A 19,121-nucleotide genomic window follows, 5' to 3' on the forward strand; every position below is an offset into this window, starting at 1 on the left:
AAAGGCATGTGTGAACAGCTTGCTATGTGCAGAGCCCTAGAGGTAAAAATAGAAAAACAAGACAATCCCTAAGCTCAAGGAACTAACATTCTAATAGGGGTTGTGGGACAACCTTATAAGAGGCTTCAGCTACAAGGCAGATTTAAGGGCCTTATCATTCTAAATATGCAGTAGCAAAACTACTATGCAAAAAAAAGTTTAGTGCACCTTTTTTACTGTTATTTCCATCAATAATACCAGATCTAATCTTAATGTTGAACCATTTGATAGTACCAAAGGTCCTTTCCTGGGTCTTCTGTAACCTATTGCTGCTGAGAAGATGAGGGATGCAGCTGCCAGGCTGCTTCTTTACAAGGATTGCCCCACTAGACAATGGTTTCAGGGGCTTGGCTGGAATCAGGATGTGCAGGGGTGTTGCTGTTTTCAGGACAATAAGGCTAATCTGTCTTTCAGTGACAGTTGGTTAATGGTTGGTGTTGGTAATGATTGCTAAGCATGGTGGGCCCTTTCTGCAAAAGGTTTGCTCTCCTTGGCGATGTCCATGGGGTCAGGCTGGAAGTAGGAGTGGTGGTCTTGAGGGGTACTGTTATTTTGATTCTTTGGGGCAGAGGATCCTGGGAGGTTTTCCCCAAGTATGAAGGCATATGGTGGTAGTAATGTTTTGCCCCACTTAGAACAAGCTACTTGCTGATTCCCCCTCAGGATGTCTTGCTACTTCAGCTAACCTGACTTACCTGCCTGTTGTAGGCACTTAATAAGCTCTTTTGTGTAAAGGAATTATAGGAGCTTTGCTTTAAGATGGTGCTTCTAGAAGCCCTGAATCAAATGGAACATATAAAAGAGAACGCAGGAATGGAGATGTGAAGACACTATTGCAAAATCCATAATGAAAAGTGTTGATGGATTAGATTAGAATAATATCAACATGAATGAAGAAAAAATGATGTATATGAGATTAATTACAGTAATAGAATTGACAGTACCATGTCACAGAGAGAAGGAGAGGAAGGAATAATATAGCTGAGATTTCAAGCCTGAGTGACTGCATCATTAGCAGAAATAAGGAATTCAGGAAGCAGAACAGATAGAGGGATATAGATGAAAAGTTATATTTTGTACATGTTGGGTTTGAGGGGCTATCAGGACAGCCAGGTGGATATGTCTAGTGGAGAATTTGACATACAGTTTCTTACTTTCACTTGTGTGAGCAGCCAGGACATGATATACTACTTTCTGGAATCATTCACAGAGACTTGATAGTTGAAATCGTAGGATTAGCTATAGTTTAAAAATATTGAACCGACTAAAAACTAAGATGTTAAGTATAGCATTATCTTATTGTATGCTTTGTTTTAAAATTTTGGATGAAGTTACTTAGAATAAATAGAGCTATCCATTGGCTAGATACTAGAATTATATGTAATTATATATAATATAAGCAGCCAGGTGGTACAGTGCATAGAGTGCTGAACTTGGAATCAGAAAGACCTGAGTTCATGTACTGCCTCAGTTATTTACTAGTTGTGTGACCCCAGGCAAGTCACTTAATCAACTGTGCCTCAGTTTTCTCATCTATAAAATAAAGATAATAATAGCATTTGGTTCACAGCTTTGTTATAAAGATCAAGTGAGAAAATATATGTAAAGCTTTTTGAAAATCTTCAAGTGCTATATAATTATTACTTATTATGAAGCTCTTTCTAATTATTATAAAGCTAAGCAAACATGCCTCATTAAAATGTGACATATGTTACAAAGCAAAATGAAGTGGCTCCCTGGTGAAGCCACAGAATAGTTTAGTTGAAAAAATTAACCGTAACTAAGTGGCACAGAGATTTAGTCAACTCTTAATTTTCCATAGTCCAAATTGGAGTCTGTTTCATACCTTCATTTTTTTTACATTCCCTGAAGTAAACTGCATCAGGAAACTGTTAGGTAAACACAATACATACTTGCCCAATAAAATTCATGCCACATCATCTCTTTATTTGTAAAGTTGTAGGTTTGTTGTTGCTGTTTTAATTTTAGGTTTTTTTCTTGGAGATATGTATTTGCTGGGTATGACGATCCTAGATTTCAGAGGTTTGATTTTTTTTCTTTGGACTTTATGTTTTAATATACCTATTGTTTATTCTACCTCAACTTCACTTGAAGTTTCTCCTTTTGATATTTCTGTAGCATGCAGGAGAAAGTGAAAACAAATGGGAAGTTGGTTAAGCAAGAACTAAAGGATCGTGAAGTAGTGGAGACCAAGATTCATTCAGTAAAGTCTTGGATTCAGGAAACAAAAGAATATTTGGTGAATCCTACAATGGAAATAGATGCTCAACTTGAGGAACTGAAGGTACAGAAAGGCTGTTTTATACCCCTTCTGAATATCCAGGCATCCCTTTTGGTATTACAATACATTTGTGAAAATTGTGAGTTGAACCTTTTCACAAAATTGTAGAGCACATCGAGTTTAGTAGTGGTTTTGGCTAAGTGAGTTGAATGTTAAAGTTAAAGAAAGTGTTAAAGAGACTGAGATTTTGTTCAGTCATTTTTTCAGTCATATCCAACTCTCTGTGATCCCATTTGAAGTTTTCTTGGCATAGATACTGAAGTGTTTGACTATTTCCTACACCAGCTCATTTTACAGATGAAGAAGATGAGGCAAAGAGGTTTAAGTGACTTGGCCAGGGTCACACAGCTACTAAATGTTTAAGGCAGGATTTGAACTTATGAAGATGAGTTTTCCTGACTCCAGGCCAGGCTCTCTATCTACTGTGCCACCTAGCTTCCCAGATAATGAGAAAGTAAAGTAAAGTAAATGGAAGTAAATGGAAGTAAATGAGGGAAGACTCCTAGTTTCCACCACCTATTGAGGCCTTTATACCACAGAATCTTTTTGGAGAGCCAGGTTTCCTACAATGTTTTTGCCTCAATCTTAGCATGTCTGCAAAATGACCCTGGAAAATAACTACAGGGTTTTTTTTAATAAAAAGAAACATTTAATACATATTATCAAATGATAGAGAAATTCTTAGCTTAGAAATGTATATGCCAATCTAGTATAAGTTTAAACTACTAAATATGAACCATAAAGGGCATCACTGCTTAACAGCATACAAACTCAATAATAATCACCTCTATATAATAAAAATAGAATTTTTAACAATAGCCTTAAACATGTAGACCATATAAAAATTCAGTAGATTGTAATGGACACCCATCCTAAATTTAGCAGTGCTTGCCTTGAACTTTAGAGCACATGGCTTTTCCTTTCAATGTCAACAGGAAGGGAGTGGCATACAACAAAATCTGTAAGTCCCCTCTATTTCTTCCTAGACATAGCAAGGGAAAAGGTCCTGAGTAAAGCTCAAAAAGTTCTAATCTCATCCACAGCCAAAAAAGAAGAGAGGTTAAGCTCCTGCTCCATCTAGAGAAGGCAAAAAAGAAAGAAGTAGGAGCAGAGCCTTCAGGCTCTTGCCCCTCAGGGCAGTCAGGAGAGAAGACCAGGAAACAAAGGCAAGGACTAAAACTAGAAACCCTGCCTCCTATTTCTGGTTAACCTCCTTCACAGCCTCCTACTGGCTTCTCATCTCTCTATATATGAGAATGAGACAGTGTTTATCTTTAGTGAAAGGGCCATTGGGAAGAAGCCAGTTTGGAAGGAAGGGAATGTGACACCTATTAAGGGATCCTTTATGAAGGATCACTTTCCTTATGACACTTTTCTCAGGATTATATTCTTTATAGGAAATTTACCTCTCCATGACCATCTAAAGAATATCCCTATATTGGCAAGAGCCAGATGGGGGAAGAAGGATTATTTTACCATCCTCTCACCATGAAAACACAGAAGGTATCAACTGTCCAGCAGTATATTACCAATAACTGGAAGAATTTAGAACATAATTCCTGAGCATACAGGTATTAGTAATGAGAACATTACTAAGGAAAGTCCTCTCTCAATAGGTTGATGAAACCTACCACATTGCCCATCACACAAAGAACTGAGATGACCCTTAACAGTGTCTTTGTCACTACTATCCACAAATGTGGGCACAAGCTAGAGTTTTACATGGTTTTACCCTATTTTTGTACCCAACTACAAGTTGTTATGTGGGGAAATTCTTAGCTTAGCAATGTATATGCCTATATATATAGTATATGTATACTATATATGTATACTATATTTATATATATATATGTGTGTATATATATATATATATATATATATATTATATATATATATATATATATTATATATATATATATTTATATATATATATGTATATACTATGCATCATATGCAGACCGCTATTCATGATAAAGTTTCCTCTTTATAATATTAGGTGATCAGAAATGATTTGATTTTTGGTTTTGTTTATAGGGTCTCATGACTGAAGCCACCACTCACCACCAGGCCATTGAGAAAATGACTGAAGAGCAGAAAAATAAATACCTGGGTCTCTATACCATATTACCTTCTGAGCTCTCTCTTCAGTTAGCTGAAATAACAATGAACATAGAAACTATACGTGATCAGGTAAAGGCACTCCACCTCTCCTTTTTTAAAAAATAGCTTAAAAATTAACACCGTAGGAAGTTTCCTTCTTTTCCAGAAAACACTCCTAGGAACTTTATCATGGCAGATTATTGTAAAGCAATATGTATTTTTCCATAGGGCTACTGTTATTTGATAAATGTGTTCCTGACCAAAAATATAATATCCAGTAATAGATAGTTATGGGGTTTACCATTAAAGCAAAAAACAATGTCCCCTCCCTCCTTCCATGCTCTTTTCCAACCACTGTAACCCCCTAAAAATCTCCAACTGCCATAAGCCTATCACAAATGTCTTAATGACATTTCAACCAGTATTTTCCAGCACAGTGCTGATTTTAAGACAAGAAAGTACCTTTAATGAGTCTTTGTAAAGGGAACATCCTTGATTAGATCATGAATGAAATGCTGATTCAAAAAGCATGGTCACTAATTGATATGCCATCAGTTCCTTTGAGTTACTTATACTTGTAAATATTGCTTAATTAAATTTTTTTTTTGCAAAAAACAAAAAAATCCATAAACCTCTGATAATTTTAAATCATCAAGTTTTGCTTCAAGTCCTATAAAATGTACACACATATACTGTATATTTTGATTATGTAAAGGGGCCCAATGTATATAAATTACATTATATGTTAATATAGCAGAACTCCATTAGTGGCCATTCCCTTCACAGGTGCACTGAATAACTCATAGGAATCAAAATGATAACAGCCTGTTACCATATATAGTATGTACATAGTCTTTGAGGATTGCCGAGGCCAAAAATTCATTACCTTAGTGGTCAAACTAGTGATGAGCCTTTCCAAACTGAACTTATTCTTAGACAAGAGACATAACTGATAGAGCTTTTGGATAATTGGCATGATAAAGAGTGAGGATATAAGATTGACTCTGAAATTATGGACCTGGATAATGTTGCTCTTAAAAGAAATAGGAAAGTTTGAAATAAAGGTAAGCTTGAGGGAAAGGATAATGAGTTCTGATTCAGATATGTGGTTTGAGATAGCTACAGGACATGAAGTTGGAATGTCCAATGAATCTCTAAAGGGATTATTTTCTAGTGGGACTAGTGATTAGGAGGGAGACTAAGATCTTGAGAGGTATCTATGTAGAGAAGATAGTGCCCGGCCATGATGGTTGCTGAGGTGAGAGAGCAAGAATGATAACAAAAAAGCATAGAGAAGAAAAGAGGCCAGGACAGACTCTCGGGTCCAATCACAATAAAGAGGTATGATGTGAATGATGATCTATCAAAGGAGACTGAGGAGCAATCAGACAGGTAATTGGAGGTAATTGGAGGACCAAGAAAGAGCAGTGCAATGAAAACTGAGAGAGGAAAGTATCTAGAAGGAAAAAGTGGGCAACAGTGTCAGATGTTTTAAAGAGACAAAGAAGGAAGGTGGAGAAAAATCACTGGATTTAGCTCATAGCTGTAAAGGATGAGAAAAAATGCCCAGCTATGAGGTTTACAGTTTAAACCCACTGAAGGATTTTTGAATGAGAGAGGATCATAATCAGACCTGTGCCTCTGCAAAATATTTTGATAGTTATGTCAGTGATGGATTAGAAAGGAACAGACCAGAGGCAGGGAATCCAGCTAGGAGCTTATACAATAATCCAGATGAGAGGTGATGAGTACATGAATTAGGAAGACAAAGGGGTGTAGTTCTGTATTGTGGAGGTGGAACTCAGAAGAGTAGTCTGTCCATTTTCTGTGAAGCCAGTAAAAAATTTGAGAGGGAATGGCCAAGATAATTCTAAGCTTTGGAGTGACTCTATAAATGCAAAGAGGTTTGGAGAAGAAATGAATGAAGGAGTAGAGATGAAGAGTTCTGCTTTGGACACACTAAGTTTGAGACATTGCCAGAATATTTGAGTTAATATGTACCAGAAGCCTGGAACTGAGGATTATAGTTCAGGTGAGAGAACTGGCATGGCTAGATAGCTTTGGGAACCATCTGTACAGGTGTAATAATCAAACATTTTTTCCATTTCACATTCCTCTTTAGTGTATTTAAAGTTTTAAGTTTAAGCATTCACTGTAAAATCAAAGCAGTGCCACCAGTAAGAAAAAATACTGTTGTCATTTTTTCTCATCCTTTACAGCTATGAGCCTATTGAAATTTTGTTGACATGCCATCAGGGCACTTCTTACTTAGAAATTTTTTTTTAAATCATTAACTGAACATTAACATGAAAGTCAAAATATCTCTTAGTGGAGAATTGCTAAAAAAAATTGAGATAATAATTCAGTCAAGTATTTATTAAGAGCTTATATGCCAAGCGCTATGTTAGGCACAGATATATTAACAATATACTGATTATACATGTGTTTTTATTCAGATAATAAATGAAATATCCATAAATGTGAAGAAAGGCAAGGTGTTAGGTTTGATTAATCATTATTAAATGAGAGGAGTTTTAGAATCTGTTGCTGTGAAAAGTGAGATGTGGCTGTTCTTGATTTAAACACACTAGTCCAGAGTTTTAATAACTACTTCAATTAGGGAACAGTGTCATTGCAGGTGTTCGATAAGTATTAGTTGGTGGTCATAGTTATTGTGGTTGATTTTGCTGTCACTGATCTTTTAGATCCAAGCCAAAGAAAAAGAAACCCAGAGAAGCAAAGCAATGAATCAGGAATTCAGCCAAAAAATTCAGAAGACAGCAAAAGAGCTCACAACTATTTTGACCAAGCTGAAAGCAAAAACAAATGATTTAGCTCAAGCTAAAATTGATCAGAAGGTAAGTAAAGAAGAACAGTACCCTGAGTTGATACTTTTAAAAATAGAGACTGAAAGAATGAAAAGAAAATTAGGTGAGAGTGATTATTGTACTGATAACAGCATACAATACCCCACCCCCCTCATTAGCATACTATAAGAAAAAAATAGAAATCATTCAGGAGATATATCATATTATCAGGAATTGTTATCGTTAGGCACAGTATAATTTGTAATTATGACAAGATTATATTTAGAAAACTTTAAGTGAAATTAACTTATTTTATAGGAAAGAAGCTCATGAGAATTCATGCAAATTAAGAATTTCAAAGAATTCCAATGTGGACTGTATCATATAAAGTAGCTCAATTTCACATCTCTATTTCTTTGTCTTTGAAATGAATATAAGTATTCAAGGTGACTGACTATTGTGAAGAGCTAAATGAGTAGTGATGTAGAAATTCTGGAAGTTTATATATGTCAGTAGATAAAATAATGTAAAATAGAAAATCATATAGGAGATTATTTTTTTGAAAAAATATAATGTATACTTCTTAAATATTGTGTACAATAAATAAATAGTACTAAAATGTTTCTCTATAGCTGATTAGATTCCTTGTAGGACATAAATAAGTAGGCACTTAGCTTTGGGTTACAGCCATTTTGACCTTGGCTCCTTACTCACATGTAGTCCTATCTATAATGCTTATCATCTCTCCTACTTCTAACGGCACTGATTTGGATAACAACAACATGCTAAACCATTGGTAGCTTCAGAACTTAATGAAATTGGCATGTTTTAGTTCCCATAGGAGTAAATGTAAATTTTAACTTCTTGCTTTTAAAGATGAACAGAAAGTAGGTCAGGATTTAGGGAATTGAGTTATTCACTGATTCATCTTGGGTGGAGCAATAAGAAGGAAGGAAAGGAAAATGTTACCCACCTCTCTTAGGCTCACAGGAAATAAACATCAAGATGATCCCATATCCACTCTGCCTTTTTAGCCAGAGAAGTAGAAATAAACCATAGTCAGAGTAGCACAATTCCTAAATGATATAAATAATAAAAAGTAAATTTTAAGACCACAGTCTTTTTGAATCTGGAAAATTTGGAGGAGTGGATTTGGGGAGGTATAATGTTTTTGATTTTGATATTTATTCTAGGCCCTTGGAGAGGAATTAGATGGTTGTAATATAAAGCTAATGGAACTAGATGCAACTGTGCAAGATTTCACCGAACAGAATAGCCAACTGGCTAAGCAGCTGGCCAAGAGGATTGGGAAACTGACTGAGCTTCACCAGCAGACCATTAGGCAGGCTGAATACAGGATCTCCAAACTCAATCAGGTAGGCTTTCAAATCTACCAATCAGTATCCCTTAGGCCCTTCAATGTTTCTGTTTTTCTTTTCTTTTTAAAGATTGTGACTATTACATATGACTTGCTATAGAAGGGTTCTTGAAAAATTGTACATAAATCAAAATATTTTAAGTCAAATTACATTTCACATGCACTGAGAGGCAGATCAGATAAAACAAGTATTTGATGAATCCTTTTGTGCTGTGAATAAGCAGCCTAAGAAAATGCTGGAGATCTCTGTTTTCTGATCACAAGATCATAGACATTGTAGTAGGTAAAATATATGTATCACTTTCAGGTTTGCAAAGCACTTTACAAATAGTCCAATCCCTTCATTTTAAAGATGAGGAAACTGAGACTCACAGTGCAGTGCTTAGAAGACTTACTCAGGGTCACACATTTACTGAGTGACGGGTATTAAAATTCTCCTTACTCCAAAGTTCAGTGTCCCTTCCATTGCACTTTGGTGAATATCAGTGCTAATGGAAGGAGCAGCACAGGTAATACTACAGAATGACCTACACACATGTTTTCCAAGACACTCTGGGTATTAGTTCATGCACTAAGAAGCGTATAGTTAGATCATAAGTTTATTTTTTCCAGAAAGTTTTGCCAAGACTATCTTCTTAATACCCTTCTATGTCAGTTAGTCAATAAACATTTATTAAGTGACTGTTATTTGCCAGGCACCGTGCTAAGCTCTAAGGATACAAAGAAAGGCAGAAAACAGTCCCTGGCCTCAAGGGTCTTACAAGCTGATGGAGGAGAAAAGCATGCAAAAAGCTATGCATAAAAGAGATATATCTAGGATAAATAGAAAATAAGCAATAGAAGGAAGGTGGTAGTTCTTCATCCTTCATTCTTGAAGAGGACCAGTGACATCATGACTATATACAGAAGTGATTTAAAAGATATGTGTCAGAGGCAGCTAGGTGGAGCAGTGGATAGAGCACCGGCCCTGAAGTCAGGAGGACCTGAGTTCAAATCCGGCCTCAGACCAAACACTTGACACTTACTAGCTGTGTGACCCTGGGCAAGTCACTTAACCCCAATTGCCTAAAAGCCAAAAAATAAAAAAAAAATTTAAATAAAAAAAAGATATGTGCCTTCACATTTACCATTTTAAAGGAAAGGTATTAGAATTAGGCAGACTGAGAAAGGCTTCTCGGATTTTAGCTGAGACTCGAAGGAAGCCAGGGAAGTCAGGAGGCAGAGAAGAGGAAGTATTCCACTCCACGAATGAGGGCCAGCCAGGGAGAACGCTTGGAGTCAGGAGATGGATTTCTTTTTTGAGGAACAGCAAGGAGAATGATATCATGGATTTAAGAGGACATGGTGGAGAGGAAGGTGTAAGAACACCAGAACAATGGAGACAGAGGGCTAGGTTATGATGAACTTTGTATGTCAAGCAAAGGATTTCATATTTGATCTTGGAAGTGATAGGGAAGCTCTGGAGTTTACTGAGTATAAGGGTGACATGATCAGACCTGCGATTTAGAAAAATCATTTTGGCAACTGAATGGAGGATGAACTGGAATGGGGAGAGACTTGTGGCAAGCAGACAGCCAGCAGGCTCTTGCAATAGTCTGAGTGTAAAGAGATAAGGTCTGTACCAGGATGGTAGGTAGCAGTATCAGAGGAGAGAAGAGGGCATATTTGAGAGAATCCAAGATATAGGGGACATGGAAAGATTGAGGACTTGAGCTTAACACCTAGGTTATGAGCTTGGGGTGCTAGAAGGATAGTGGAGCCTGACATATTAATATGGAAGTTCAAGTTTGAAAAGGGAGAGGATTTAAAGGGAAAGATAATGAATTATGTTTTAGATATGTTGAGTTTAGGATGTCTATAGGACATATAGTTTGAGATATCTAATAGGCAGTTGGAGATGTGAGACTGGACATCAGCAGAATGATTAAGTCTGGAAAGGTAGATTTGAGAATCATCAGTGTAGAGATAATAATTGAATCCATGGGAGCTGATGAGATAGATCACCAAGTGAAATAATAAATAGGGAGAAGAGAAGAAGGCCCAAGGAAGAGACTGTTTGAGAAATTATCAGTTTTGTTTCTTATGATTGTTTTTTTTCTTATTCAGTAACTCTGATATGCCTATGCAAATAATATCACATCTTCATTCATATAGACTGTGATTAGTTGTTCCAGTTTTAATTATCACGATTTAAAATTATTCTGCTCAAAGTATTAAAATTTATATACAAAACCACAACAGGCTAAAAATATATTTTGATTCATGGTATGATCCTTATTATGCATTTCCCTCTCTAATGGAACAATGATTTGCATATAGCAGGTACTTCATGTTTATTGACTAAATAAACATAGCCTGTTTACACCCTCTAGTAATTAGAACTTTTCAGTAAGCAAGCCCTTGTACATTTGTTTCTGACTTTTTCAATAAGTAAGCAATCAGGAAAATCAAGTCAATATAAGTTAACTGGTTATAGTTCTATCTCTACACCCTTAATAGTCCTTAATGACAAAGGAGGTCACATCAAATTGTGTGGGGTAGAGGTAATGGAGAGGAATAGTAGCCCTAACCACAGAGAAACTCTAATGTAACAAAAAGAACTTATTAAAATGATCGTAAAGTCATGTATATTTTTCTTTTTGGTTTTTCTTCCAGGTAGAATTCATTTTTTTAAAAATTCAATCTAATTATATCCTATTCTATTTCATTTATTTATTAAGTAATTTTTAAAATTTATTTATTAATTAGATTTGTGTAAAATTGATTACTGAGGTAGCTATTGAATTCATGTAAGGCATAATCCTTAGAGAGATTATTGTCTATGACTATGAAATTATTTTAAAATTACAAATTATAGTAGCTTTACAAGGACAGTGTAGAAAGCTTTGATTTCTTTAACCAAAAAGTCTTGTATCATGTTGATTTTTTTTAGGCAACTGCACATTTAGAAGAATATAATGAGATGTTGGAATTCGTAATGAAATGGGTAGAGAAAGCTAAGGTCCTGGTACATGGAAATATTGCTTGGACTTCTGCTAGCCAGCTTCGAGACCAATTCATTTCATATCAGGTAACTTTGAGCATTTGCTTTCAAATAGCACCTGAGGATATAAGTTGACATAAAGTTTCCTTATTGTGTCAAATACAATAGGGACATCATGAAAAAGTATGTCCAGTTGATTAGTGAAAAGGAGGTTAGGTAGAACCTAGAAGTTTGTTTTGTATTTATTTTTCCTCTGCAAAGTTCTAGCTCATTCAATTTGTCCCATTTCCCATCATGATTTGGAAGTGATTTGAGAATCATGATTTTGGCAGCCAACAGAATATCTATCCCCTCCGGATTCCCATTATCTACAAATTTGACAAGCATAATGTATCTCTCTTTATCAGAGTCATTGATAAGAATGTTTTTTAAAAATGTCCAAAGACAATTGTGAAGTGTGCCACTAGAAACCTTTCTCCAAGAAGAATTGAACCATTAATCAATGTTCTTTGGTTCCCGTCATTTAATCAATTTTAAATCCACCCAAATGTGTTATCATTTAGCTTATAGCTCCCCATATTATCCACATAGATCTCATGAAAGAGTTTGTTAATCACATAAATGAAAATTCAATACATTATATGTTGTATTTTCTACCTATGTTGTAGAAGAGGCACTGAGGCGTAGTGGTTAGAGAGATAGCTACAAAACCAGTAAGACCTGAGTTCAAGTTCTGTCCCTGACACATACTGGCTGTGGTACTCTTGGAGAAATCATTTAACCTCTTGGTGCTTGAGGCAAATTCCTAAGGCTGTAGGTTGCAGAATGCATTGATAGAGGAAGTTAGCTCAGCTGGAATTCCCTATGAAATCATAGGTCCGTTCTTTATCCTTATTCCTGTGTTGTATCCACTAGTTATCAGGGTGTTGAAGGGGAGGAGGAAACTACTAGGTATGATTTTTTTTAATGAAAAGTTCTAGCTCCAAGTTATCAATATTTCCTTTTCTTAATGTTCATAATTAATTCGCTTAATAAAAAAAATAATTTAGAGACTTGACTGTTTAATGCATCTTTAACTTCTTTATCTGTTTTTTTATCTGTTAAATAGACAATTTAAAAAGCTGAATTTGATATCACAGATAATTTCTTCTCATTCCAGACCATGCTAGAGGAATCTGGAGAAATTCACACTGATCTGGAGGCCATGAAAGAAAAGATAGAATATCTCAGCAGCGTTTATTGTACAGAAGGCATGTCTCAGCAAGTGTCAGAACTGGGACGAGAGACGGAGGGGTTACGGCAACTTATCAGATCACGTTTGCAGAGTCTCCAAGATGCTGCCAAGGTAAATGAAGGACCCGTCATTCCAATACTTGTCATGCCACCATCAAGCCAATATTCAACTCTGACATGATGGCTCTTTCTTGGTTAACATTTGTAAAACTTTGTTCTTCGAAACACTCATAATTTATATTATACTCTGGTTGCTCTACTTTTGGTTTTCTAGGATATGAAAAAATTTGAAGCTGAGCTAAAAATCCTACAAGCTGCTCTGGAGCAAGCTCAGAAAACTCTTACTTCTCCAGAGTTGGGACGTCTAAGTCTGAAAGAACAGCTTTCTCATCGACAGGTAAAGAAAAAATAAAAATAAGGAAGTGATTGAATGGATAGGTACTGTTTCAGCAATGTAGCCTTTGCAAAGAACGATGTTTGGCTTGAATTATAGTCCTAGTTATACATAAATTACTTTGAAAAATTTTTTATCTTGGGAATAGAACCTTATGACCACCAACCTTTTTCATGAATTATTTTTTCAGAAACTGAGATAGAATGTTAATTTTCTTCAGGAATTTTTCAATTTATAACAGTTTTTTAAATGTGTTCTTTTTCTATTTTGTTTGCTGACAAGAATCTGATACACTTATGAGAAGTTTTATTTTATATCATTTGTTTGGTTTTAGGTCTGTTTTATATAGATTGTTATATCTAGGGCCTGGGACTTGGTTTGATAATCTAAAAAGGTCTTAGTTACATGTTAAAATTAGCTGTTACTTAGTTAAAATTTCTTAGGGAGATTAGATCTTTGAAGTCAACATTCGTCTAAAGGAAATAACCTACAATTTGGGAGCCCTAAAATAGGGCTTTCAACTAATTTCTTGCCACAGCCAGATATGCCAGCCTGACTGGCAATTTTTTTTTCAGTTTGTAAAAAAAAAAAACCTAGAAATGAAACATCAGTAGTGATAGAATTAAAAAAAAAATCTTAGTGGTTCCTTACAGAACCCAAGGAATTCATATAAAGAATTCATTAAACCCTTTAGGATTTATTGATTTATGTGCTTAATGATTCATATTAATGCTATTTAATGATTATCCTGTGTATTACTGAACAGTTTAGATTAATGTGAAGTTAAAAATTGGAGTAGCCAAACTGGATAACTGTCTGGAGTGAAAAATAAAATGAGTATAGGTATGGATTGAACATATCTCAGAAAGCTAAATTTATTCTTTTTTTTTCTATTGCCAGTGAAATTTCATTTAATTTTTAGAAAATATGACCTACCTGGACAACAAGTAATGAGACTGTGGTGTGATTTCCTTCATTTTGTGTCTGCCTCTTACCATAATTAAACCTTTTTATGTTTTAAATCTTATTCACAACTCAATAAAATGTGATTCTTTTTTTTCCCTCAGCATCTTCTGTCTGAAATGGAATCACTGAAGCCAAAGGCGGAAGCTGTGCAAATTTGTCAGAGTGCTCTAAGAATCCCCGAAGAGGTGGTCACTAACCTGCCTATATGCCACATGGCTCTCAGACTCCAAGAGGAAGCCAGCCGTTTACAACACACAGCTATTCAGCAGTGCAACATAATGCAGGCAAGTGTCAGACACACAGAGGGCCTTCTCTACTAACCTCTATTGTATGATATGGAGCACAAAAGAATGATTTACATGTTTTTCTTAGATCCATGCATTCTTGGCAGCCCAAATATACCCACAATGTTCAATTTGGCAGACTGTGTCACATAAAATGCAAAGATTAAGCTGTGAATGAATCCTCTATCATTTGGATCAATTGAAATAAACTAGAGAAAGCATTGGAGTAAATAGTAGAAAAAGTTGAAAAATTGTAATGTTTACATAAACAGGGATATGTAAAAGTTAATTTTGTATGGCATTATCTCTGAGAAGTCAAAATATCTTAAAATAACACTGTAACAGATATACTCCTGTGCAACATAATAGTTTCTTCTTTACTTTTTAAAATATTAGCAAACTTTCTTACGCAAGCTTTAATTCTAGTTTCTATGCAAAATACATGTAAATCCCATTTTGAGTCTTCATCAACTCACATCCAAGTCTTCTTCCTATTCAGTTACATCAAAAACAGAAGCTTACTCTTTTCCATTCTGCTCTCTTTTTCTACCTTCTTTATTTTTAAATTATTTTCATAATCAGTAAAGTAATTGATTAATAAGTTTTTCTTAAGTTCATATTATATGCTAGATATTAATCAAAGAAAAAGAGAAAATGGTCCATGCCTTCAAGAAGCTTACATTCTATTGAGAGAGGGAACGTGGTACATAAATGAGTGTGTGTGTGTGTGTGTGTGTGTGTGTGTGTGTGTATGGAAACATACATATGAGATAGAGATTATGTATTTTTGTATACACACATATTTTTATAAATATGTAAATATAATATATAATAATATAAATATAAAACATATAAATATATATGTGTATACATTCCTATGCTTTGGAACTCAATTTTTTTTAAATTAATGTAAAAAAGTTTCTACATGTAATTGAAAAATATTAAGCTGAATAAATAATAAAATTATAAAATTATAAAGCAAAGTAAAAAAATATTAAGAAGGGACATAATAAATGTTGCTTTGCACTTTTCAGAAAAATTTTAGGATTTTGGACAATTAACTATAGGCTTGACCCCAGCTCTGAGTTCAACTCTAGAGAAAATTTCTGAAACAAAGCTTTGTTTTGACTCATGTTCCTTCCTAGAAACATGCTCCGTAAACAAAGTACATCAAGCAAAGGGCAGCGATTTATTTCCTCCACCACAAAAGCAATACTTAGGACATAAAAGACTGGCAAATATTTAAATCAGATACAATACCCTATCACTTACATTCTCATATATTGATTCTTAAAAAAAAATTAAAACAAGAAACACTTTGTGCAACTGGTGAGTAAACATTTCACTTTACTTCTGATCTATATTGTTTAAGCAGATTATTAAAGGTCCATAGGGTCCATATTTTGTGTCAAGTCAGGTATGGCTTGGGCTCATTATCCTATCAATGTATATATTCTCCTATGAGAAGTATTTCAGAGGTTACCTCCTCCTGGTTAACAGGCACTGGGACTCAGGATGTCCTAACTGGCTAAACTCACTCATAAAGTTACCAGCAATGTTGGAAAACATCCATTGGAATCCAATGTTGAAAAATATTAGTAACATTATTTAGTCACCTATCCTCAGGAAAAAAAACAACAACATAAAATTAGAAGAAGCTGCTAGAGACTTGTGGTTCTGTCTTAGATTCACCTAGAGAGCATGAGCTCTGTCTGCTGCGTGTGAGCAGCTTCCATAGATGCTTGGGGAAAGGAGATATCTCCTACCTCCCCTACTTTGGAAGTCTGCAGGAAAGCTGTAAAAGTCCCAGCATGCTTGAGAAATGAGATGAGAGAGTACAGTCATCAAAGTTTTCTATCTCTTTAAAATCCCCTGACTTGGCAGTTCTTCCCGTTCAATAGCTGTTCCTCTTTGAAGCAACACTCTCCCCCACCTCTAGCTGTCATGATGGGAACTAAAACGATTGCTTCTTCATCCTACAATGCAAGTCCACAGTGACCAATAGGGGCTTGTTGTATCATCCCAAAGCACAAATTCTTCAATGCTGATCCAAAAGCCCACGTCTCTGTGGAAGTGATCTAGGGTCCAGCAGAGCCAGGGAACTCCCTTAACTATACCCATTACCATTATAAAATGTATTGCAGATAAGCTAAAATCTTAAATAAGGAACATTGAATGCAGGCCATCTCTCTCTCCCTCTCTCCCTCTCTCCCTCTCTCTTTCCCTCTCTCTCTCTCTCTCTCTCTCTCTCTCTCTCTCTCTCTCTCTCTCTCTCTCTCTCTGGCACACGCATACACACACACACACACACACACATGCACACCCACAAAGAAATATACATGCACACAAAATTTTGTTTTGTTCTGTTTTTCCTTCAGCTCAGGTGTTACTGACTCCATGAAACTTCTCTTGAACCTCCTTCACACCTAGTTATTAATATTCTTTCTAGGTGTTATTATTAATATTGTTAATAACTAGTAAATATTTTTTTACTCCTCCAATGATATTATGTTTGCTTCTTTGTGTACAGTGGAATATAAACCCTTTGGAGGGTAAGGACTGTCTAATTTTCTTTGTAATTGCATTCTCAGTACTTGGTACATAGTAGGTTTTAGTGATTTTTTGAAAGAAAAGGAAATCTAAAATGACCTTCCGTGTGACATTAAAGCTTAGAACAGCAATGTTACCTTTGTCTCTATTTTCCAGCATTAAATGAAGTTTCATCATATATAATTTCATTTTATATAGTAATTGGGGAAAAATGGAACTTTTTTTCTATAGGAAGCAGTGGTGCAGTATGAGCAATATGAACAAGAAATGAAGCATCTACAGCAATTAATAGAAGGAGCTCATAGAGAGATCCAGGATAAGCCAGTGGCCACCAGTAATATCCAGGAGCTACAAGCCCAGATTTCTCGTCACGAGGTAAAAACAGAGACTCGCTTCAAATGCCAGACAGAGTATACTGCCTTTGTCTTCAAATCATTTTTCTTTAACCATTCCTCTGATTTATTTTGTAAGTAGGAGAATAAGCATGGATTACAATGTCTAGAATCTGAAACTAGTTAGAATAAGTAAATATATTTTATAAACCACCACTCGCTCCAATATTGTATTTCAGAATAATGATATTTACATGCAAAAATATAATGTTATGAGTATGGAAAGCATATGTTTGGAAGTTATAAAATTGTCAATTTAAGTTTAATGAAAGGAAAAAGTTCCTAACAATTAGAGGTGTCGAAATGTAGAGTGGGGTCCCTAGAGAGGTGAGAGGTTCTCCCTCACTCAAAGTCTTCAACAGAGGCCAGGTGACTTCTTGTAAGGTATATCGTATTGGAGATTTCTTTCTTGTATAAGTTGAACTAGATGTCTTCTAAGGTGTTTTCTAACTATCGTTATTATTATTAACTTTATATAGTGCTTAATGTATGTCAGGCACTATGCTAAATGTTTTAAAATTACCTCATTTGATCCTCACAACCTTGGGAAGTAGGTGCTGTTATTATCTCCATTTTACACGTGAAGAAACTGAGATAAACAAAGATTAAGTGACTTACCCAGGGTCACCAAGTTCCTACATGTCTAGGGTGAGATTCTGTGATTCTTGATCTGTAACATCGTCTTGATTAGTAGAATCATGGTTTTGGCTGAATAATATTGTTTGACTCATCAATACTATTTAATCCATCTTGTAAGATGTTGATTTTTTTCTAGAGATCTTCAAACAATTTTGTTAAAAAGATCTTCAAAGTTAAGCGAATGAACATGTTACATATATCCATACTTTCATATACATTATATATATATGTATATGTTATACTTAAAGTCTTTCCTACTTGAAATAAAGTTACACTGCCTCATTATGGAATTGAGAGGTGACTCTAAATTCTTGAATCTGTGCCAGTGGAACCTGAGCTCTGATAGAAGCTATGAAGCTGGGAAGGTTTCAAGTTCCATTTTGTTAATAGATTTTTATCTGCTGTCCTAGCTAACTACCTAGAATCAACCTACCTAACTTAGCATGATGAGGCTCATTCCAAGAATATGGGCCACTATGTGATGACTTTTTTGGCCAGGTCTACTAACAAAAAGGGTGAAAATTAAAAACTAATTTCCTATTTAACATATTTCTCATTTTTGCCATGTTAGTGGGAGGAAAGGGAGCTTAGGACACTAAACACTTCATTATGGGACTATCAGCAAACATCGGTTAAACTGATTACATTCTTAATGTGTGATCTTTATCAGTGATCAACAAGTTGGCACTACTGCATTGAGAATCCTTGCTCTAAGTAAAACCAGAAAACATAAAGAAATTGAAGCTAAATGAAAAGAAGAGTCCTTGATAAAAGACATTGATGTAATTTCATTGGTTTCATTGTATCTCCAAAGCCAACATGAAACATCATTTCAGTGGACTTTCGGTCACCTCTCTTTAAATTACTTATTTTAAGTATGTAAGCAAGCACAGTACTGTTCTGGTAATTGCAGCTTATATACTATCATCTATTGCAGAGGATGAAGAAGTAGGAATAGTCTATATATAACTTGACAAGATACTATGAACTAAGTCAATATAGATCTCCATACTTGGTAATTTTAAATGTGAAAATGGGAATCAAGGAAGTTAGC

General features: G+C 35.1%; 1 protein-coding gene across 1 annotated transcript in view; it reads left to right on the forward strand.

Moving 5' to 3' along the window:
- SYNE1 (spectrin repeat containing nuclear envelope protein 1) overlaps positions 1 to 19,121 on the forward strand; it is a 560,807-nt gene that overhangs the window by 364,260 nt on the left and 177,426 nt on the right. The window contains 9 exon segments of the mRNA XM_078155071.1: positions 2,179 to 2,344; positions 4,376 to 4,531; positions 7,147 to 7,299; positions 8,442 to 8,624; positions 11,559 to 11,696; positions 12,769 to 12,954; positions 13,117 to 13,239; positions 14,304 to 14,486; positions 17,268 to 17,411. Of these exon segments, the coding sequence (XP_078011197.1) occupies positions 2,179 to 2,344; positions 4,376 to 4,531; positions 7,147 to 7,299; positions 8,442 to 8,624; positions 11,559 to 11,696; positions 12,769 to 12,954; positions 13,117 to 13,239; positions 14,304 to 14,486; positions 17,268 to 17,411 (1,432 nt within the window).

This window comes from Phascolarctos cinereus, unplaced genomic scaffold (genome assembly GCF_003287225.1).
Source record: "Phascolarctos cinereus isolate Bilbo 61053 unplaced genomic scaffold, phaCin_HiC Scaffold_5;HRSCAF=322, whole genome shotgun sequence".
In the NCBI taxonomy this organism is placed as follows: Eukaryota; Metazoa; Chordata; class Mammalia; order Diprotodontia; family Phascolarctidae; genus Phascolarctos; species Phascolarctos cinereus.